The sequence below is a fragment of the Myotis lucifugus genome, unplaced genomic scaffold (assembly GCF_000147115.1).
Source record: "Myotis lucifugus unplaced genomic scaffold, Myoluc2.0 scaffold_33, whole genome shotgun sequence".
NCBI classification, from domain to species: Eukaryota; Metazoa; Chordata; class Mammalia; order Chiroptera; family Vespertilionidae; genus Myotis; species Myotis lucifugus.
In genome coordinates this window covers 8,127,929-8,152,520 of record NW_005871081.1, presented here as the reverse complement: position 1 = coordinate 8,152,520, position 24,592 = coordinate 8,127,929, and the positions used below count along the sequence as shown (strand labels likewise).

The following is a 24,592-nucleotide window of genomic DNA, read 5'->3' as shown; positions in this document are numbered from 1 at the left end:
TCCAAGTTGAGCCATTAGGATAGAAGTGAAATACATTTTTCTCCAGTAAGTAAGTCGTTGGAATTGGGAAGCATTTAGTGCATCAATAATTTACTTTTTTTTCTATAGATTCCTGCAAGCTGGACAAATCCCTCAGGCAGATATCATATTGGCATAAAAAATGGCTACGACTTCTATCCAAAGGCTCTCAAGGAAAGGATACAGGTGATGTTCAATCTAGTATCACTGACTTATCTTCTTTCTCAAATTTTATTCCTACTGAAGAAAAAAATTATTAATTCTCACTAACTTTTAATTATTTTGGATGATGAGAGACTTTCAAACAATGACTTCTTAAAGAAAGATTCTGTTCAATGGAATTTTACCTATTAAAGTCACTGTTCTTAATATTGAACACATGGATAAGCTTAGGGAAACTCGATACACTGAAATTGTATTCAATGTTTGTACATTTGTGTTTTTCTGGGAAATGGCATATAGCTTTCATTGGATTTTTGAAAGACTTTTTTTTTAAACCTCAAAACGATTAAAGACAGTTGATTTAAAAGCCATACTTTTTAGCTTTTATGACCATTTGTCCTATTTTCCCATAGATTAGCCTTGATTCCAGTTAGTTATCATTTAGTATTAAGGAAGTGTTACTCAAACCTAAAGCAGCTGCAGTATAGGAAGCACAAATCTGTCATTAGAGAAGTAGAGCTGTGAATAGAGGGATAAGGAGCCTGCTTTAAAGCAGCACTATTCAGTAGACCTTTCAGTGATGATGTAAATGTTCAAAATGTTCAGTATCTGTCCATTATGGTAGTCACTAGCCACAGGTAGCTATTGTGAACTTGAAATGTGACTAGTATGACTAAGGAATTGAAATTTTAATTGATGTAATATTTTAGAATTTCAGTTTAAAAAGCACCATGTGGCTAGTGGCTCCCGTATTTGACAGTGCCACTGTAGAAGATGGCTATGATACTAGTTGCTGATGTAGACAGGGTTCAGGGCTTCAACTGTAAAATGAGATGTAAACCTTGAAAACGAGCCTGAAAGGTAAGACCTCTGCGTCCTTTTATCTAATCATAATGTCATTATCTGCTTCTCCAGGGGTCTATGGGCCATAAGAAGATATATTACATTTATAATAATCAATACTTGCTAGATTCCAATCATTATTACAAAAATAGTGCACCTAACTTTTATTTGGTACTATTTTATTTTAAAATTTCAGGCTGAAGTACACATATACAGCACAATGTTTTTATGCACTGTATTAAATTTAATCAACTGTGTTGATTAGGTATAAATTAACATACAAAAATAGAGTGATAAAGTTAAAGCTGAACCCCGCACTCCTTAGCTCAGTCAAGTTGCTTATTTTACTGGAAAGGACTTTTCCTTTGGGAGGCACCATGGGTTAAAGACCATGGAAATTAAGGTAAGATGAATTTTAGTAAAAAATAAACCTATCAAGTCAAAGAGGATCAGAAATTAATATGCCAGAGAGGGGGGAAATTAAGGAAGCCTGCATGTCCATCAAAATACAGCTGCAGTCTTCCTCCTGGATCCTATGCTTCTAGTTATCTTGAGACATTTCTCAGTTCTGTAAGGTCCCAAAATACAGGTTTGTTTGTTTTTTTACTTTCATTGACTGGGAATTCAGTTATCTGACATTGTATTATTTACTCTTTGAAGGATTTAAATTGTGGCATACAATGCATAAAAATACATTTAGGTGTGTCTTGATAAGCTTCTCTTAAAACCTAGATGCAGTGGATGAAATCATTTTTTAATAATCCATTCATTGCTTTATCAACCTGATTATAAATGATTTTTTTTATCCTCCTTATGAGAATCATGTAGCATCACAGCTGATAACTAGGTCCACATATGAATGAATGCCTAGGTTTACCTGAATATCTGTCAACCTCATTGGGAGGTAATTTTTCTGTATTTACAGAAAGAACGGAAGGAAAAAATCTGGGACCCTGTTCACAGAATGGCCCTGGCAGAAGCTTGTAGAAAACAAGAAGAATTTGATGTTGCCAACAATTGCCCTTCTCAAGTTGGTGCTCGTCATTTTTATTTAAACATTACTATAGGACCCTGTACCATACAGTTCTTAGAGAATTATTAATAGACTGTTTTTTCCCACAAGTTTTAAGTTGTTTAGTTTTACTCATTTTTTCTTTAGTGTTTATCTGAAATCAGTTCACATATGTACTAATTTTTAAAAACTTATTGAGCATATAAGAACATGTAAAGTGCTTAAATCTAAGTGTGTATTCATGAATTATCACAATCGCATCTCATGCCTCTTCCTAGTTATTGCTTTCTTGTTCCTTCTTAAAGGCAACCACCATCCTAACTTCTTTTTTTTTTTTAAATATATTTTTATTGATTTCAGAGAGGAAGGAAGAGGGAGAGAGAGATAGAAAAATCCGTGATGAGAGAGAATCATGGTGGATCAGCTGCCTCCTGCAAGTCCCCCACTGGGGATCGAGCCCACAACCCGGGCATGTGCCCTTGACTGGAATCGAACCCGGGACCCCTCAGTTCGCAGGCCGACACTGAACCAAACCGGCCAGGGCTTAACTTCTAAAACTATTGAATCATTTTGCCTATTTTGAAATTTGTAAACTGGAATCATGCAGTGTGCATTCTTTCATGTGTAGCTGATCTCATGCAGTATATTTGTGAGATTCATCCATATTTGGGGTGTTGAAATAGTTTGTTCACTTCCCTTGATATTTGTTGGATACAGCACAAATGTATATATCCATTCTACATATTGTTATTTTCTTTGTTTTCAGTTTTTGGCTATTATGAAAAATACTGTTTTGAATATTGTGTGTGTGTGTGTGTGTGTGTGTGTGTGTTGTGTGTTTAGATTCTATATATAAGTGAAACCTTTGGTATTTGTCTTTCTCTGTCTGACTTAGTTCACTGAGCATAATACCTTCCCATTCATGTTATCACAAATGGCAGGATTTCATTCTTTTTTATTGCTGAGTAATAGTTCATTGTATATATCTATCACATCTTTTTTTATCCAGTTACTGATTGATGGATACCTAATTTGCTTTCATATCTTGGCTGTTGTAAATAATGCTGCAATGAACATAGGGGTGTAGATATCTTAAAATTTTTGGAATTTATAAAAATTAAATTTTTATTCACTAGAACCATTCAGGTGAATGTACAGCAGTCTAATGTAGTTTGTAGTTAAAACATACTTAGGTCAAAGCATATGAAATTCTCATTGTAGATCAAAATGGTTAAATAGCTTATATGTACATGATAATGTATATAGTATATACTTAACGTAGTATATTCTAAAAGAGATAAGATAGTTTATGGTTCCTATTATTGGGTTCTTAAGAAACAGATTTTAAATGGAAACAGTCCCAATATAAAAATGTAAAAGTTGATAACCTATTTATAGCAATTTTATAATTACTTTTGAAAATGAGTAATGTAGATAAAGGATATGTAACGAAAACATGTTTTGGCCAAATGATATCACCAACATAAAACATAGTGTCCTTCTCAAAGTGGGTGGAGTAAGTGAATGAATGAAAGATTGAGTAAAAGAAGTATTATTTTTTAAATGTTTAATATATTAATTGATGCCTGCATCATTAAATTGAACTACAAGTTGCATAGATATAAAAAGAAAAATTTCTTAAAATTTTCCAGGGTAAAATAACTACTGTTAGGTCACAATGTCTGTGGTTATATGTTAATACAACTTTTCAAGAGTACAAAATTACTAATATTAATGTATTTTCCCATTGATTAGGTAAATAAACTAATCAAAGAGGAGCTTCAAAGTCAAGTGGAATTGCTAAATTCTTTTGAGAAAAAATATAGTGATCCTGGCCCTGTATATGACTGCTTGGTATGGCACGATGGTGAAGTCTGGAGGTAAACTTTGTGTGTTTTACTAGAGGCCTGGTGCACGGATTCATGCACTGGTGGGGTCCCTTGGCATGGCCTGTGGGGATTGGGCCAAAACCAGCAGTGCAGTGCTGCCTGTCGCTCTTGGCTGCCACTCCAGCTCATCCCAGCCCGCTGCGCCTGCATGAGCCCTGCATCTGGCGCCCGGTCAGCTGAGCAGCGCTCCCACTATGGGAGCACACTGACCACCAGGGGGCAGTTCCTGCGTTGAGCGTCTGGTGGTCAGTGCGCGTCATAGCTACCAGTCATTCTGGTCGCTTGGGTTGCTCCAGGCGCTTAGGCATTTATATATTAGTATACAATAGATAGCTCTTCATATCAAAATATTTTTTGTCTACCCTGAAGGACATTAAACCCTAAAAACTGCCAGAGATTTGGTTTATTATTACATTAATATCACTAAGCAAAACTATTTGAAAGCCAAATTGGCTTTTGGGTAGTTTTGGATAAGCCTTTTGAACTTCTTAGTACTTTAGACACTAAACCTGACTCTTTTTCATTTAAAGTTTATTTCACTAACCAGATAGTTATCAGTAACCAGAATTTATCAGTTTAATAATTGATATATATAAAAGTGTTCCTGATTGAAGTTGGGCAATTTGGAAAGTAACTTCAAGAGAATATTGCAAAGCATCTACTTTGGGCAAGCAAGGAAAGTTGAATGAAGATATCTAAATTGAGACAAGGTAGCTAACTTGAAGTGAGGCATTATAATACAGGTGGTATGATACAGATTTCTAAGATGGAATCCTAGCTGTTTGACCTTGAATATCTCTAATCCTGTTTTCTCATCTGTTAATTGAGATAATAATACTACTTTCCTAGAGGATTTTGTAAAAATTATTTTGTTTCTAGACACAGTATGCACTCAATAAATGTAAGCTTTTGCTGCTGTTACTAATAATAGTAATATTGATGATTTATACTAAGTTACCTATCCTACACATTTTCAGTTTTTTTCTTAGTAGAATTGTACACTACAGATACATTTCTTGGAGTTGGTAGTATGACTTCTTGAAAACTATCTGCATGGAAATAGGAATGTGTTCTTAACACAGATATATAGGCATATGTGTGTTTTAGGGTACCAGCAGTAAACCAGAGGCTTTCCTTAAAACTCCTTTTTTTGTTTCTTTTGCTTTGGATAGAATTATATTTTAATTTTTTTAAACCCCTAAAACTTGAAATCAAATATAGTTTTGTAGTTTGAGTCCCTGTTCATATGCAGAGAATCATTTCCCAAGATACAGGACAAGATATGATGACTTGATTACTTTTCTCAGATTGTTTACTTTACAATGTACCCTTCTTAAAGGAGGTATTTCCTCCTATGGATGTCAGTACTATCTCATCTCTGACAATGGGTATAAATTTTTAATTGAATGAGAAATTCCCGCTCCATTTGCATTTTTCATTCAGATGATATTAAATATTAATGTAGTTTTTGCATGTATTCAGTTATGTTGTATGGGTGTGTGAATACATGTAAGTGTACACACATTTGTGAACATTTTTTTTTCCTACAAAGCTATGCAGAAAGCTTTGATCATAGTGATTGTAACATAAAAAGTGTTCAAAGGTATGGTTTAGCAAAATTTGGTATATCCTCTACATAGTGTAACATGAGATAGTCATTCCTAGTGATAAGGCTTAGGTGAATTTTATTGTGGGAGAGGAGTCAAGGTTAAATGTGAGGAAAATACTAGATACAAAACTGAGTATATGTGGGGAAAATGTACTACAAAAAGACTGAAAGAAATACTATAAAATTAGTAGGGATTGCATAGTGGGGCAATAGGTGGTTTCAATTACAGTATTTTACATGACAGAGAACTGCAGGCTACTTTGTCCTCAGGGAAGGGAATTTAGAATCACGAGGTCCAGGGTGCCAGTGTATGTTTCCAGAAGGTTACTTGGTCATTAAGGCAGTTGACAGAGTAAGTGATAAATTATAACAGGTTGTCAACAGTATTCTAAGACACCTTTAGAATTTTTCTGTTGGAAATGATGTTTAATCAAACATTAAATGAAATGCAATCTGAAATCACTAGAGTAACATTTTAGAAAATATTATGAGTGAGAAATGTAGCAGAATTATGCTTAAAGTGCTACTGGGAATACCTTTTTTTAAAGCATCATAATATCTCATTTAGGGCTTTAATCTCCCCACCTCATTTCAGAGTTAGATCCAGAATTTTTTTTCGGAGAATCTTAAAAACTCCACATCACCTAAGGCGAACTTAGGCACAGCCATTTCTGAGGGAGAGTAAAGTTACCTTAAGTATCATGTGTTTGTTTTGTTTTTGTTTCACAAAGAATGCCAAGTCTATCCTCCCCCTGCCACATTTCCAGTAATTGTTAAACCCACATCTCTGCACTTAGTAGATAACCTAATATAACTATACTCTTAAGCAGGGGTCCTCAAACTTTTTAAGCAGGGGGCCAGTTCACTGTCCCTCAGACCATTGGAGGGCCAGACTATAGTTTAAAAAAAACTATGAACAAATTTCTATGCACACTGCACATACCTTATTTTGAAGTAAAAAAGCAAAACGGGAACAAATACAATATTTGTATTTGCATGTGGCCCGCGGGCCGTAGTTTGAGGACCCCTGCTCAGGAGGTATGGTGTCAAACTCACTATATCCTTATGGAGCAAAAAACTGGTTGAGAGAAGTAGTATGTATTTATAGAAGATTACATAAAGGAAAAACCATTGATTTGTTTCTTTTCAATAGTTTTTTATTTTGCTATCTCAGGTTTTTTGTTTTGTTTTGGGATTTTTTTTTTAGATTTGATGAAAGCTGTGGATTTTTTCCATAGAAAATTAAACAAATGTATTCAAAATGTTTAGGAATTTATAAACCCTAAATCCCTAATTTTTTCCATGAACCTCATTTTCATATTCCCTTTCTCTGTATTCTGACAACTGTTCCTTGAATTAAGCCAACCAGACCTTCAGAAAGGTATAACCTTGCACCACATTCATGGAGTTATTATTGAAGTTACTAATATTTATGTTTATTTTGTTAGCATGTTTGAATTGTTGAGTCACTTTATATTGATGGTGGTTATAAGAAACTGATCTGTGAAATGCATCACTGTATTTGCTGTGATAATTTTTGAAATCATTTTTTATTTTCCAATTACAGTTGACATACAATATTATATTAGTTTCAGGTGTACAACTGAATCAAAATTGGGCATTATATAACTTACTAAGTGATCATCCTGATAAATCTTGTACCCATCTGACACCATACATATTATTAGAATATTGTTGACTGTATTTCCTGTGATGTATTTTGCATCCCTGTGAATATTCTCTAACTACCAATTTGTACTTCCCAACCCCTTCACCTTTTTCACCCATCCCCATTCACTACCATCAAAATGTTCTCTGTATCTGTGAGTCTGTTTCTGTTCTGTTTATTTTGGTTTTTTAGATTCAATTTTTATCTTTTCTTTTTCTTCTTAAAGAAGACCCTTTAACATTTCACGTATTACTGGTTTGGTGGTGATGAACTCCTTAGCTTTTTTTCTTATCTGGGAATCTTTTATCTGTCCTTCCATTCTAAAAGATAGCTTTGCTGGGTAGAGTAATCTTGGTTGTAGATCCTGGCTTTTTGTCACTGAATATTTCTTGCCAATCCCTTCTGGTCTACAAAATTTCTATTGAGAAATCAGCTTACAGTCTTATGGGTGCTCCCTTGTAGGTAACTAATTACTTTTCTCTTGCTGCTTTTTATAGTCTCTCTTTGTCTTTATCTTTGGCATTTTAATTATGATGTGTCTTGATGTAGGTCACTTTGAGTTCATCTTATTGGGACTCTCTGCACTTCCTGGATTTGTATGCCTTTTCCTTTACCATGTTAGGGAAGTTTTCTGTCATTATTTTTCAAATAGGTTTTCAGTTTCTTGCGTTATCTCTTTCTTTTTCTTCTGGCACCCCCATGATTCAAATGTTGGTACACTTGAAGTTAACCTAGAGGCTCCTTATAATATCCTACATTTGTTTAATTCATTTTTCTTTTGCTGTTGTGCCTGGGTATTTTTTTACTTTCTTATTATCCAAATCACTGATTTGATTCTCAGCTTCATCTACTCTATTGTTGATTCCCTGTAAATTCTTCGTTTCAGTTAATGTATCATTCATTTCTGACTGTTTCTTTTTTATGGTTTCTATGTCCTTATTTTAAGCTGTTGACGCTCTCACTAAGTTCAGCTACTCTTTGCTGGAGTTCATTGAGCATCCTTATAATTAATGTTTTGAACTCTGCATCTAATAGATTGCTTGTCTCCATCTGGTTAGCTCTTTTTCTGGAGTTTTATTCTACTATTGGTCTGGTGCACAGATTCGTGCACATTGAAAGGAAATTAATTAGAAGAAATATTAGCAAACAGTGCCCCAACAACAACATAACCCACGACCGAAGATGGAGTAACATGGACCCGTGAGGAATCGGACTCCCTTCTCTCTGGTTCTGGGGTGCGTCACTCAAGAGCCGCTGCTGCCAAGTCACCGCAGCTTGGTAGTAAACCAGATTTGGAGCCGACGGTGCCCCAGCAACAATGTATCCCAAGGCCGGAGGTGGAATTGCGCAGCCCTGTGAGGAATCGGGCTCCCTCCTCTCTGGTTCCGGGGTGCATCACCCAAGAACCGCTGCTGCCAAGTCACCGGAGTTTGGCAGCTCCTGCATTGAGCGTCTGCCCCCTGGTGGTCAGTGCGTGTCATATGTACTGGCCAGTCGGACAGTTGGTTGGTCACTTAGCCTTTTATATATATAGGTCTTTTTCATTTGGGACATGTTTCTTTGTCTCCTCATTTTGGCAGTCTCTCTGTTTTTGTTTCTATGTATTAGATAGAGCTGCTGTATCTCCCAGGCTTGGTAGGGTTGCCTAATGTAATGTCCTGTAGGGTTCAGTGCCACAGCCTCCCCTTTCATCTGATCTGGGCACTCCAGGTGCACTCCCCCCCCAATCCGCTGTTTGGGCTGTGTACACCTTTTATAGTTGAACCTTAATTGCTGTGGGCACCTCATTGGGAGGGGTTTACTCTCAAGCCAATCAGCTGCAAGAACTGGTTGCAACCAGCATGGTGGATCAACTGTGTAGGGGCCCACCCCACAGAGTAGGACTTAACTTCAGCAGGACTCTGATGTCCACTGAGTCTGGCCCTTGAGTATGTGCTTGTGGAGGTGGTTGGATGCTGCTTCTGTATGGCCTGAAGCTATCCACCTGGTGCACTGGCTCTGGGGCCTCCTGGGAGGTGCAGGCCAAGTCAGCCTTATGGCATGAGCTATAAAACAATCTGCAGGTGGCTGCTATTTGTGCTGGGCTTGGAGGTGCAGAGGCCAAGTTGTGAACCAAAGCCAGCTGCCACTAGTGCCAGGCCTGGGGCCATTTAGTGAGCAGCATGTGGCACACCCATGAGATTCTGCTTGTTTGAAAGATTTTAGGAAAATCTGAAGCATGATCCAAGACAGGTCATTCTTATGGAAAATGCATTGGAAACAGCTGGATGGGCCTCCTATTTGGGTGGAATGGAGTCTCAGGGAATAACCAGGGTGGGGTGAATGATGTTAGCCCTGTTGATGGAGACTCAGACATGGTGCCTACCTGCCAGTTCAGGAGGGGGAGGGGCTACAGGGGGCTCATCAAAGGAACAGTGGCCTTTGCCAGCACTTTTGCCTGTGAGAAAACCATCACCCCTGCTCTTGCCCTGATGCCAGACAATTTAGTTCCTTCCCATATGTCCTTGGTGTCTTTTGAGTTGCTTCTCCAGCGCTGAAGCTCAGAATGAGTGAGTCTGAGTAAGTTTGTGTGCTGGCTCTTTAAAGGAACACCTAGGACTCTAGCCTCCCTCCATTTCATTTAGCAACAATCCCTGCTGAGTTTTATAGACAGAAATTATGAGGAGTTCTCTTCCTGGCACTGGAACTCTGGCTGAGGGGCTGGTGGAGGACTGGGACACCCCTCACCTCCCCACCTCCACTCCTCAGGGTGTTCTCTGTAGCTAAGGTAGCCCTCCTGATTTTTATCCACCATACATGGGTGTGGGACCAGCTCGTTCTCATCTCCTTCCCTCCAACCAGTCTCCATGTGGCTTCTTTATATCCTTAGTTGTAGGACTATGTTCAGCTAGATTTCAGGCAGTTCTGAATGACAGTTCTATAGTTGAGTTGTAATTTTGCTGTGGTTGTGGGACGATGCCAGTACCCCATTTACCTACACTACCATCTTGACCGCCCTTGCTGTGAGAATGTTGTTAAAAGTGTTGATTCATCTGTTATTTCATCATTTGGCAAATATTTGAGTAGCTTCATTGAGTAGGTGGACTCTCTAGAAGCTACTCCATGGAGCCTAGACCCTGTGGAATCAAGTATTGGGGTCATCTGAACCCATCTAGGAATCATCAAGAAAGGTTTAATTGAAGGATTAGCAAAAGTTAGTTAAGCAAAGAGGGTAAAAAAGGGGGGGGAAGGTTAGAGGGGGAAGATCCAGAGGACAACAAGGAGCTGGTAGAAATGTACAGTGCATTATAGGCTGCACAAAAGAAAGGGAGGGCTTAGAAATGACTTCCAGGAGGGATCCTAATCATCTATTTTGGAACCAAAAGTGCTGCTCTGTCTTGCAAATACGGAGGATTTGATGGAATACATTTTACCTTTTAACCTCAGTCCTACCTCCATTTGACATGCTACTTGTTTTCTCTTTTCCTAATTTTTCTCATAAGTGTTCAATCTTATATATGTTGCTATATTGTATGTTTTTTTGAAATGTTGTAAATAATTTTGGCTACACATTGATTGAAGTCTATACATAAACACAAACTGACAGTTTTAGAGATTCTTCTTTCCAAATTGTTGTAGTTTGTTCATAGAATATACATGCCTTAGTGTTTATAATAAACAAGTGGCCCAGTGCACGAATTCGTGCACATTGAAAGGAAATTAATTAGAAAAAATATTTTAATATTGCTATTTGCCCTTTCTCTATAATAGAAGTGTCAAACAAATTCACAATCGACAATGACAGATGGAAACACATGGGTGCGATTGGCACCAGCAAGAGCTTTATCTGTATAGCGCATGTGAGTCAACTTAGCCTTTTATATATAGAGAATAAACTTGCTTAATTAGACCTGCTTTCTGATTTAGATAAACCTTTTCCATCCCAGTGAAGCACCCCAACTTCTCTTTCAGGTAATTGTCAGCAACACAGCAGTAAATATCAACATGAATCAGATTATTATTGTAGATCACACAGGGAGAACAAAGGGTAAAATATTTAACTGCAGCAGTGTTTGACTATATTCTGTGCAGTGAGAAAACCTGAAGTCATTTTCAACCTCCACCATTTCTTACTTTTTAGTCGGGTCAAGTTTCTGAACTTTCTAAATCTTTGTTTTCTCGCTAATGAAAAGAAAATAGGATTCCACCGAGTCTCCTATCTACCTACTCCAGGATTTCTGTGAGGATTAAATGAGATGAGGCACGGGAAAACGCTTTACAGACATTTATTTAAAGTCTGACCGGTTTGGCTCAGTGGATAGAGCTTCGGCCTGCGGACTGAAGGGTCCTGGGTTCGATTCCAGTCAAGGGCATGTACCTTGGTTGTGGGCACATTCCCAGTAGGGGGTATGCAGGAGGCAGCTGATCGATGTTTCTCTCTCATTGATGTTTCTCTCTATTCCTCTCCCTTCTCTGTAAAAAATCAATACAATATATTTAAAAAATAAAAAAATAATAAAGTTTGAAATGTCTGCACCTGGCTATAAAGCAAGTCGGGTTCCTGGGCTGAAGAAACTGCAAGGAGGCTAGGTGTTGCTAGGGAGAGGAAGCCGGGCGTTTCCGGGTTGGGCTGAGCTGTGGGCCGCATTTTTGGCCATGAGGTCTCTGCAGCGTTGGCTGCGATTTGGTGGGATATTGCTCCAGGATGGTGGTGGGGCCTGTGTCCCACTTGGGGGAAGTCAAGTGTTGGTTTGTCGACACCAGATCCATGGTGCTGGCCAGTGCACATCATGGCAGCTCCTGCGTTGAGTGTCTGGCACCTGCTGATGGCACCAAGCGATCGGGACCGGCACCAGGCACCAGCAGCAGGTGCAAGAGGCGGCTCTGGCGCTGGCTGCAGGTGTGAGCAGGGCTGTTGCCAGCAGTGGGTGCGAGAGGCGGCTGCCAGCCCCAATTGCCCCTCAGGAGCAGGGGGAGGTGGAGAAGCCCTGAGGGGTGATCGGGGCTGGTGCCAGGTGACGACAGCAAGTGTGCGTGGGACTGGCGCCGGCAGCAGGTGCAAGCGCTCTGTGGGACCATGGCATGTGGGAGCAAAGAATTTTCAGTAACCACCAAAGGCTCGCCCTGATGACAGCGACTGGCACCCTGCATTGGTCTGGTGCCCATGCTCACCTGCTCCACCATCCCACCATAGCTATCGCCTGCCTTGTTCTGCGCTCTGCTGCCTGCTGCCGACACCTGCCATGTTCCGCGTGTACCCCCTGGTGGTCATCACACATCATAGCAACCGGTTGTTCAGTTGTTCCACTGTTTTGTCTATTTGCATATTAGGGTTTTATATATATATAGATGAGAGACCTGGTGCACACAAACTTGTGCAGTGGGGCAGTGTCCCTCAGCCTGGCCTGCCCCGTCTCACCGTTTGGGAGCCCTCAGGATGTCCTACTAACAGCTTAGGCCCGCTTCCCGGGGAGCAGGCCTAAGCCGAAGTCTGGCCTTTCTCTGTGGGAGGCGACCGGGCTGATCATGGGAAGGTGCCTCCCCCATCACCCCACTGCTACTGCCACTGCCGGCCGCCGGCCCTCCTTAGCCCTTGTAGCCGCTGTGGCTTTGTCTGGAGGGATGTCCAGAAGATGTCTGGTCTATCTGGTCTAATTAGCATGTTACCCTTTTATTAGTATAGATAGATGGCTTCTATACAATTAAAAAGTTAAACTGGGAAAGAGCAGATAGGACAACCATAAACTATGTAGAAAATGCTTTTTGTTAAATATGTTTGCCTAAGGCTATTACAACTGTGGGATGGTGGCTCAATAATAGTACTTGCTTTAAGGAGCTTGCATACACAGTGGGTCCAGCAGCCAGTTCTAGAAGAAGCAGGAAGTAAGGCCTAGGCTATATGTGAAAATCATCCTAAAAATATTCTAAAGCTCTAGGCTAAGCTTTGTTCTAATTTCTTAAGTGGGCTGTAAGGCTTCCTGCCTGGAATTTTGTGACACTACCTTACCTAATCTTTGCTGATGACTGTGAAACAGAGAAATTTAAACCAGGCAGTTACTGTGTTTGCTGTGGTTGAAACAGATAGGGTAGTAAGAATATACCTGAGAAGCAACATTATGTAGTTTTCTGGAAGATAAGACAATAGATTTCATTATCTATTCTATATTCTGAATTTACAGAGCCTGCATTGATTCGAATGAAGACGGGGACTTGAGTAAATCTACTGTATTGAGAAACTACAAGGAAGCCCAAGAATATAGTTCTTTTGGCACAGCTGAGATGCTGAATTACTCCGTTAATATATATGATGATGGAAACTTGCTCTCTATTGTGACCAGTGGAGGTATTCTGTTTCAGATATGCTAATTAGAGTTAAATTTACAAAGTGCAAGATGATAAGTTTCTGTAGCCAAAAGCAGCCTCATAGAGAATTTAGAGATTCCAACTGAAGAACTAGGTCTGGAATAATAGATGTAATTTGGTTCCTTGGCAAAGTGTTGTTCCTTAAAATCATAGTCATGTAGGATCCCTTCCAAGAATATAAACATGGTCCAACCACAAAAAAAAAATCCACCAGCATAATTCATCTAAAGAACAGTAATTTCACTTCCAAATATTAATCTGAGAGAAGTTCAAACTGTTTTTGAAATGACACCAAATGCTATAGTAAAGATCTTTTTACCTGATTGTACTGTCAGGTGAAACAATCTAAATACCCATCAACAAAAGAATAATTTTTTTAAAAAATTGTGTTATTCATACTGTGGAATATTATACAGCAATCAAAACAAATTTTTATATACCTATATCTCAAATATATAAATTTTAAATATATTAATGATAAAACGTGTGTAAAATATGCCATATTCTACACAGTGTTTATGGATATGTGTGTGTATATGGTAACAATATAGATGTAAGAAAATGCACACCAGCTTCTGAATAGTGGTTATTCCTGGTGAAGGAGCAAAGGGAATGAGGTCAGAAGACTTTAATTATTTTTTTTAAATTTAAATTTCATTTTTTAGCTACAGTTTACATTTATTATTTTGCATTAGTTTCAGGTACACAGTATAGGTTAGACAATCCTATACTTTCCAAAGTGTGAAAGACAACTCTTTATCACCCCCTTCCCCAACTTAAGACATAGCTGAATAGCTAAAGCACAATATATACTGTGTGTGTGCGCACACACAATTTGATAAGTTTTGAAAGATGCATACTCCCAGGAAACCATCACCACAATCAAGATAATGAACATTTCCATCACACCCACAGTTTGCTTGTCTTGTATAATCCAGCCCTGTCTCCACCCGCAACCCCAGCTAGCCACAGAACTGCTTTCTGTCACTCTAGATTAGTTTACATTTTCTAGAATTTTATGTAAGTGGAATAAGAATATGTTTTTGGTGTGTTTTTTTTTGGCCAGCCTTATTTCAGAGTAATGGTTTGAAATTTATTTATATTATGATTATAAATAATAGCTTATTCCTTATTTAGGAGTAGTATTTCATGATGTGAGTACATCATGGTTTGTTTATCCATTCACCTTCTGGTGGACATTTGCATTGTTTCAACATTTGTGTATAAGTCTCTGTGTGGAAATATGTTTTTGTTTAACTTGGAATGATATCTAGGAGAACTGGTTAGTTACAGTAGGCATATGTTTAACTTAAGAAACTCCCAGGCTGTTTTCTGCAGTGGCTGTACACTCTGCATTCCACCAGCAGAGCATGAGTGCTCCAGCAGCTCCACATTCTTGTCCCCACACAGTGTGGCCAGTAAACTTAATTTTAGCCATTCTAACTGATAGGTGGTGGTGGTGACAAAGTTTTTTGCGGGGGTTGGTTGGGGAGATTACATTAAAATCCAACTTTCCTATTTTTTATTTTTGTTTTGTTAATCCTCACCTGATGATATTTTTTCCATTGATTGATTTTTTGAGAGAGAGTGGAAGGGAGGGAGAAAGAGAGAAACATTAATATAAGAGAGACACATCTATTGGTTGCCTCTGTCATGCACTCCAACAGGGGCTGGGCATCGGTCCTGCAACCAGGTACATGCCCTTGACAGGGAATTAAACCCACGATCCTTCTGTGCACAGGTGGAGTGGACACTAACCATTGAGAACACTGACCAGGGCTCCAGCTTTTCTGTTTTTATTGGAAAAAAATAAGACAGGAAGAATTGGTAATGTTGGATCCATATTCTTACAGAACAACAGTTGTCTAGAGTAGAGGAGTCGCAGCATAGCAGCAGACCCAGTTGGAAGAGTCTTATTCTCTCATTTCTCCTGGAGCTCCAACTATTCCAGTGTCACTCAAACATTAAGGCCCAGTGCCAGTTGTAATTTATCATTATGTTTGTTTTACTGTTTATCTGACAGCAGTGTGACATTTCTCTCTACCCATGTCTTTTAAAAAACTTTTCAATTAGAAAAAGGCCCAATTTTTTTGTTTTTGTTTACTTCATTGGTATATGACATTTATAGAGAAAAGTATACAAATCACAAATCGTATATGCATTGAATTATCACAGGTGAATATGCTGTCTAACCACCACCCAAGTCAAGAAATAAAAACATTGGCAAGGCTCCCATTATGTCTCTTCCTAACTACTAACACACCCTCCCTCCCAAAGTTAACTATTGTCCTTATTTCTATTAGCATATTAGATTGAACCATCTGGTATTGCTGTTTATGGATCAGAAATGATTAAATAGTGGTAATTGCATATGGTTCAATGTTATTATGGTGATATTTCCATTTATATAAGTGGATTATTCATTATATACCCTTTTGTGTGTGACTTAAATAAGCCTTATTTTTGTGTGCCTCATCCTATAGTGTATAGAAGTTCATATTTATTGCTGTATAATATTTAATTCTGTAAATACAGCATGTATTCATTCAAGTTTTTTAATTTTATAAGCAATGCTGCCATGAACAATTTTGCATTTGTTTTTTACTGTGCACACATTTCTGTTGGGTACATAGCTAGAGGTGGAATTGCTAAGTCATAGGGTATGCCTGTGTGCAGCTTTCCAAAATGCTAGTCTACTCTTCCACTAGCATTGTGTGAGTGCACATCCCCATCCATGGTGCTGTTGTCAGTCAGCCTTACAGTTGTAGCCATTCTGAAAGGTATGTGGCTTTGATTTGTATTTCTCAGACAGACTAATGAAGTTGAACATATTTTCATATATTTATGAGTCATTTGAATTCCTCTTTTGTGAAATGCTTTTTAAGTGTTTCACCCATTTTTCTTTCACATTCCTTCTTTTCCTTTGGATTTGAAGGTTACATTCTGGATATAAGTTTTTTGTCAATTATATATATTGCAAACACTTCCTCATCCTTGTGAATTGCATTTTTGCTCTCAATGAATAGGGTAATAGAATAGTGTATGGAATTCAAAGAGTTTTCATTTTTTGTGAATTATTGATAAGAAAATTAAGGGAATATATTATTAAATATTAAGGTGAGGGTATATTCTTATTATTTTTATCATGATTAATATAAAAATTGAATGGTTAGAACTTTGAATCTATGAGAATATTTTGTCATGTTCCCCTCTTTTTGCCTCTAGGAGCTCATGGAACTCATGTAGCTAGCATAGCTGCTGGGCATTTTCCAGAAGAACCTGAACGGAATGGTGTGGCTCCTGGTGCCCAAATTCTTTCAATCAAGATTGGTGATACAAGACTGAGCACAATGGAAACAGGCACAGGCCTTATAAGAGCTGTGAGTTTTTGTGAGGTGTTGATTGAGAAGATTAATAATTGATGATCTGCGATATTTTTAGGTTTATAAAGTGCTTTGGGCTTACCAAGAGTATTCTTCAGTTATTTTGTTAAAATTATTAGGATAAAGTTTCTTGGAAAATATGCAAATATTATTTATATTATACTTTGCATTTCTACTAAATCTCCTCACAGGCTATTTTGAGGTACTTTAAAAAAACCAAAAAGGCCTCTTTACCATCTTACTCCATTAGCCTAAGAAGAATTTAACTAATACTCTACATTTTATTTTAATATGAATCATATTTTAATTTAATTTTGGTAAGAACTATTCCATTTTCTCTTCCTCTCCCCTATTCCGATCTGCAAATGCTAGTTTTGTTTTGTGTGTGGGTTTTTGTTTGTTTTTGTAATTTTTAAAAATCCCTACCTAGGGACATGCTTTTGTTGATTTGAGGGAGACAGAGGGAGAGAGGGAGAGGGAGAGAGAGAGAAAACCATTGATGTGAGAGAGAAACATTGATTGGTTGCTTTCTTACAGATCCCGATTTGATATCAAACCCAAAACCTAGTATGTGGCCTGACCAGGAATTGAACCCACAAACTTTTGGTATATGCAACTGTGTACCAATTGAGCCTCACTGGCCAGGTCTCTAGTTTTGGTTTTTATAGATATTTACTATACGCTCTCTCCCCCTACCTTTTTAAAAGTTTATTAACCATTTGCTTAGAAGTAACATATATTTGGATTTAAGTTAGAATATGATTAATTAAGAAACTGTGGGATTCTATGCCTTTACTGTCATGTCTGTTTCTGTACATTGCTTCCTAAATTAGATTATTCATCTTTTTAATAGATGATAGAAGTTATAAACCATAAGTGTGATCTTGTCAACTACAGCTATGGAGAAGCAACTCACTGGCCAAATTCTGGGTGAGTGTTCTTTGTCTCCTATTACCTATAGATACTTAGCAGAATAAGAGTATGAAATGCTTTTCATAACTGGGTTGAAAATTATAATTGAAAAAAGCAGTAACTATGTTTCCTAGATCTGGCCCTCATTCCATGGTCATATTCTTGATATCCTTATTTCCCCTTCCCAGGGATATCCCACATCCCATCTGTCACTAGAATTCCTTATCCATAATCACCCTCAACTCTTCCAGGTGTAATTACCTGACCAAACTCCATATTGTGGAAACCCTGGCATTCCCTTCAGTGATCCCATACCTGCACTGCCAGACTTTTCAGGAGAAACACACTGACAACCCACTGCAGGTTTAAGACCACAGATATGAGATTGTTCATACAGCATTGTCTGATCACATTGCATTTACCCTTTCCCTCCTGTATGACCATTTTACACCTCTTAAAGACCTTCAGTGACCTTCCCTCTCTTTCCTGAGTAAAGTTCTCCCCTTTTCCCAGAGAGAACAAAAGCACTCAGCAGGGGACTTTGTGCCCTTCCTGTGACCTCCTCTAACCCCACCTTCTCTGCCTTCCCTGTTGTGTAATGAAAGAAGTGCCAGGATCAAGTCACTCAAGCCTCTGAGATCTGTATCTCATTTCCTCTCTCCTTTACTGCATTATTATACAGATATGCTCTAGAGTCGCCAGCCTTAAAACAGACACAAAACCTCTTCATTTCATACTGCTTTCATTCACTTTTCCAGGAAAACTTAGTGTGTATGTTCACATTTTAAGTCTTTTCCCGACCCTTCCTCCCTGTGTCATCAGTATCTTCCTGCTGCCAAATCCAGTGGTTTAGTCTTGACCTCATGCTACCTTACCTTTTTTCTTCATAGTAGTAACTTTGAGATTACCTTACTTAGAGTATTATCTTACTGATCATTTTCTCCCTCCCACCACCAGGCCATTCATATATACCTATCATTCAGTGTCTGAGGTTCTTTAATAAAATACTGCCAAAGTCCAAATTTTACCAAGCCCAGACCTTGTAGTTTGCTGTTATCAAATAACTTACTGTTTCCAGAAAACTAGTACTACTAAGTTTCTATGACACATCCTTTTCTTGTCCTTTTAACAAGCACCCTGTCATCCTCAGACATTTTATTTGTGAATGCAATCTTGTCCCTTCTTTTTGCTTCAGTATCTTATTTACCGACGTGTATTTCTTTCTCTCCTTTGATATTCATCCATTTAAAGTCATTTCCCTGATACCCTTCTTTTGTACTTTGGAGTGTCCTTAGCCCTATATCTTTGTGATATTGACTCCATTTTCTTCATGGTCTAACAGTTAGACTCTAACTTCATCTCTTTTAATCAATACCAGTACATTTTTCTTGTTTGCTATCAAGCTCTAACCAGATTTCTTATATTTTAAATCATTCTCTTAAGTTCTCCCTAGTGCTTTATTTCCCCTTCACTTTTGTCACTAATTACAAATATATCTAGGAATTTCCCAAGAGTTGTTTCTGAATATGTTGCTTTAAGTGGAATGGGACTGAAAGCACCAGTTGCCCCACGACCCAGTCACAGCTAATCATTCAGTATCCTTTTGTAGTTTTCCCCATATGTATTCAATTTTGTATCTAGCATTTCTCCACATTTAACCTGGCCTCTTAACTGCTTCCCAACTCTAAAATCTAACTAGGGTGCATCACCTGGATTGGCTGTATCATGTTCCACCAATGGTGGCACCAAAAGTTACTTAACCACTCATTTGAACAATATTTTGCTATTATATATACTTTTGGAATAGAGGTTAAGCATTTATTGTTTAAGAATGTCCCGATCTCCATTTCACCTAAGAACAGGAACAGGACAGATGCCCTCTTTCACCACTCCTGTTTAACATAGTACTGGAAGTGCTAGCCATAGCGATTAGACAAGAAGAAGAAATAAAAGGCATCCAAATTGGAAAAGAAGTAAAACTTAATATTTGCAAATGACATGATATTACACATAGAAAACCCTAAAGACTCCATCAAAAAATTATTATACTTAATAACTGAATTTGGCAATGTAGCAGGATACAAAATTAATACCCAGAAATCTATGGCATTTTTATACAACAATAGTGAACTTGCAGAAAGAGAGATTTAAAAAACAATCCCATTTACCATTGCACCAAGAAAATTAAGATATCTAGGAATAAATTAAGGAGGTAAAAGACCTCTACTTGGAAAACTAGACGACATTGAAAAAAGACATAGTGGAAGACATAAACAAATGGAATAATATACCGTGTTCATGGATTGGTAGAATCAACATCATTAAAATGTCCATACTACCCAAAGTAATCTATAGATTCAGTGCACTCCCCATTAAAATACCAACAGCATATTTCACAGATAAACTCTCCTAAAATTCATATGGAATAAAAAAACAGACCCCGAATAGCCATAGCAATCCTGAGAAAGAAGAACAAAGTAGGAGGGATATCAATACCAGATATCAAGCTATATTACAAAGTCACTGTCCTCAAAACTGCCTGGTACTGGCACAAGAATAGACATATAGACGAATGGAACAGAACATAGAACCCAGAAATAGACCCAAGCCATTACGCTCAATTAATATTTGACAAAGGAGGCAAGAGCATACAATGGAATCAAGACAGTCTCTTCAGTAAATGGTGTTGGGAAAATTGGACAGATACATGCAAAAAAATGAAATTAGATCACCAACTTACACCATACACAAAACTAAACTCAAAATGAATAAAGGACTTAAACGTAAGATGGGAAACCATAAAATCGTAATGGAATCCACAGGCAGCAAAATATCAGGCATATGTCTTAGCAGTGTCCTTACTGATACTGTTCCTAGGGCAATGGAAACTAAGGAGAAAATAAATAAATGTTACTACATCAAAATAAAAAGCTTCTGCATAGCAAAAGAAACCATCAACAAAACAAGAAAGCCCACTGCATGGGAGAACATATTTGCAGTGTTATTTCCAGTAAGGGTTTAATCTCCAAAATTTACAGGGAACTCATACAACTTAACAAAAGGAAGATAAACAATCCAATAAAAAAATGAGCAATGGACCTAAATAGACACTTTTCGAAAGAGGACGTACATAAGGCCAAGAGACATATGAAAACATGCTCAAAGTAATCATCCGAGAAATGCAAATCAAAACGACAATGCGGTACCACCTCAAACCTGTCAGAATGGCTATCATTAACAAAGCAACAAACGACAAGTGCTGGCGAGGATGTGGAGAAAAAGGAACCCTCATGCACTGCTGGTGGGAATGCAGACTGGTGCCGCCACTGTGGAGTTTCCTCAAAAAATTAAAAATGGAACCCCCATTTGACCCAGTAATCCCACTTCTAGGAATATATCCCAAGAAATCAGAAATACAGTCAGAAAAGATATATGCACCCCTATTTTCATAGTAGCACAGTTTAGAATAGCTAAGATTTGGAAACAGCCTAAGTGTCCATCAGCAGATGAGTGGATTAAAAAACAGTGGTACATCTACACAATGGAATACTATGTTGCTGTAAAAAAGAAGGAACTTCTACCACTTGCAACAGCATGGATGGAACTGGAGAGCATTATGCTGAGCGAAATAAGCCAGTTGGAGAAAGATAAATATCACATGAACTCACTCATTTGTGGAAAATAATGAACTACATAAACTGATGAACAAAAATAGATCCAGAGATAGAGAAGCATCAAGGGGTGGGGAGGGTAGAGATCAACCAAAGGACTTTTATGCATGCATATAAGCATAACCAATGGACACAGACAGTAGCGGGGGTGAGGGAATGTGTTGAGGGGCATGGGGGGGTGTGGCTGGGGTGAGGCCAATGGGGGAAAAAGGAGACATGTGATACTTTAATCAATAAAGAAAAAAATAATGTCCCAATCTGAGTGATTCTAATGCACATTTCCTTATATATAGATAGCCATTGTTTTAGTTCTGTTACTAGAATCCATATTTTAGTCTTTTTAATATATAAACCATATTTGCAGATATTTTCACATAATATAGATTTTGAAAAGTGGGACAATTTTTTATGTTTAAAGGAATTCTCTCTCTCTTTCAGGAGAATTTGTGAAGTCATTAATGAAGCAGTGTGGAAGCATAATATAATTTATATTTCCAGTGCTGGAAACAATGGTCCATGCCTTTCTACAGTTGGTTGTCCTGGTGGAACTACATCAAGTGTAATAGGTGAGTTTCCTATTTTAGAAATGGACTTGTTTAAAAATCAGCAAACAAAAAACACCTCAGTTAATCTAATGTTAATTGGATCTCTTCTATGCAAGACACCATCAACCTTAAATACAACCTCGGGAAACTGAAATCTAGTTAGGGGTCTGCTGATCTGGAATTGACTCTGAAGTAGACTGGAGTAAGTGGTTGAATGGAGGTACAGATAAAGTGCTGTGGGATTACAAAAGTGGCTACTTCTGATTTGAGAATTTAGGTAAGAATGGGGGATTAAGGATTTCCGTCATTAGAAATGATCAAGGAAAGGGCTTTCCAGACTACGTGAACAATGTAAAGACACTTTCTTTACTTTTTTATTTTTTCAATATATTTTTATTGATTTCAGAGAGGACATGAGAAGGGGAGAAAAACATCAATAATGAGAGAAAATCATTGATTGTTTGCCTCGTACACTCCCCACACTAGGGATCGAGCTCACAGCCCAGGCATATGGCCTGACTGGGAATCGAACCATGACCTCCTGGTTCATAGGTTGACGCTCAACTACTAAGCCACGCTGACAAAGCCACTTCCTTTACTGTTTATTTATAGTGTACGACTACTTAGTTCATAGTATAGTTTTCTCCTTTCATTTCTCTTAGAACGTGCAGAAAGAACCAGATGTTGAAGAAGAAAGCTCTATTAATGAGAAGTACAGTTGCAACACATTTGTTCCATGAATGTGGCTTTTTTTCCATTCTTTGATCTTTAGATATGCTGCAGTGTTGTCTTTTTCATTGTACTCTAATGGAAAAAAATGCCTATCTACAAGAGCTATGGGAAATCAAAATTAGTTGCAGTCATAGTATGAAAATAAGACAGCTTGCATTATAATACTAGCTGCTAACTCAGCCGTGGGCAACGGCCCGCTGCCGGATTTGGCCCGTTTGAAATGAATAAAACTAAAAAAAAAAAAAAAAGACCGTACTTTTATGTAATGATGTTTACTTTGAATTTATATTAGTTCACACAAACACTCTATCCATGCTTTTGTTCCGGCCCTCCGGTCCAGTTTAAGAACCCATTGTGGCCCTCAAGTCAAAAAGTTTGCCCACCCCTGTGCTAACTTATGCAGAAAAACCCACAAAATATAAAACCCACACCCTGTTCTTTTTAAATATGTAGCGTGAATAAGAAGGATGAATTGAAAGAAATGATGCTTTAAATTTATTTATTTTTATTTGGGATCAAAATAAGGCTTCTGCTTTTTGACTTTTGTGATTGGATACATGACTATAAAAACTATTGGGTCACAAATACTTTTTCTGGAGTATATATCAATAATTGCATAGGTACATGCATATTATAGGTGTTACTAGTATGTAGATTCTAAAGATTTATATATAATATTTGGGTATCAAAGCTTCATAATTGCTCCTTTTAAAAAGATTTTTGTCTTAAAATAAGTGATCTTATAAATATAAGATAAATATAAATATAAGACATACTTTTATTTATAGCTTCTACAGTTTAAGGTATATTTTACTTTATGTAATTTAAAACCTCTTGTTTTTTTTTTTTTTTTAAATATATTTTATTGATTTTTTACAGAGAGGAAGGGAGAGAGATAGATAGTTAGAAACATCGATGGGAGAGAAACATCGACCAGCTGCCTCCTGCACATCTCCCACGGGGGATGTGCCCGCAACCCAGGTACATGCCCTTGACCGGAATCGAACCCGGGACCCTTCAGTCCGCAGGCCGACGCTCTATCCACTGAGCCAAACCGGTTTTGGCTTAAAACCTCTTGTTTAAGTATTTTGTTAAATCATTTGTTAAGACAACAGAGCCTACCAGTGATACATACATTGTGTATTTCAATTATATAGATACTAGAAGCCCAGTGCATGAAATTCATGCACTGGGAGGGGGAGATCCTTCAGCCCAGCTTGCACCTTCTCCCAGTACAGGACCCCTCGGGGGATGTGGATTGGGCCTAAACCGGCAGTCGGACATCCCTCTCGCCATCCAGGATCCTTCGCTCCTTACTGCCAGCCTGCTTGCTCCTTACCACTCAGTTCACTACTCCTTAGCAGCAGGCTCCTTACCACTTGGCTTGCTGCTCCTTAGCACTGCCGCGGAGGCAGGAGAGGCTCCCACCACCACTGCTGCACTCACCAGCCATGAGCCCGGCTTCTGGCTAAGTGGTGCTCCCCCTGTGAGAGCACCCTGGCTACCAGGGGGCAGCTCCTGCGTTGAGCGTCTGTCTCCTGGTGGTCAGTGCACATCATAGTGACCGGTCGTTCTGGTCATTGTGCCATAATAGTCACTTAAGCTTTTATTATATAGAATAGAGGCTCGGTGCATGATATTCGTGCGCGGGTACGGTCCTAGGCCTGGCCTGTGATCAGGGCTATTTTCCCTGGCTGACTGCAGCCAGCCCCCCCACCACACCCCCCTCCCAGTTCCCCGTTCGCCATTGGGCAATCAGAGCCTGCTGGGCGGGGGAAAAAACCAAGAGGTGATCAGTGCACCTC

General features: G+C 38.4%; 1 protein-coding gene across 1 annotated transcript in view; it reads left to right on the top strand.

The window, feature by feature from the left end:
- The window catches only part of TPP2 (tripeptidyl peptidase 2), an 84,660-nt gene that overhangs the window by 16,358 nt on the left and 43,710 nt on the right, over positions 1 to 24,592 (top strand). The window contains 7 exon segments of the mRNA XM_023752476.1: positions 109 to 204; positions 1,949 to 2,053; positions 3,791 to 3,915; positions 13,361 to 13,524; positions 16,770 to 16,924; positions 17,781 to 17,857; positions 21,949 to 22,076. Coding sequence (XP_023608244.1) covers positions 109 to 204; positions 1,949 to 2,053; positions 3,791 to 3,915; positions 13,361 to 13,524; positions 16,770 to 16,924; positions 17,781 to 17,857; positions 21,949 to 22,076 — 850 coding nt within the window.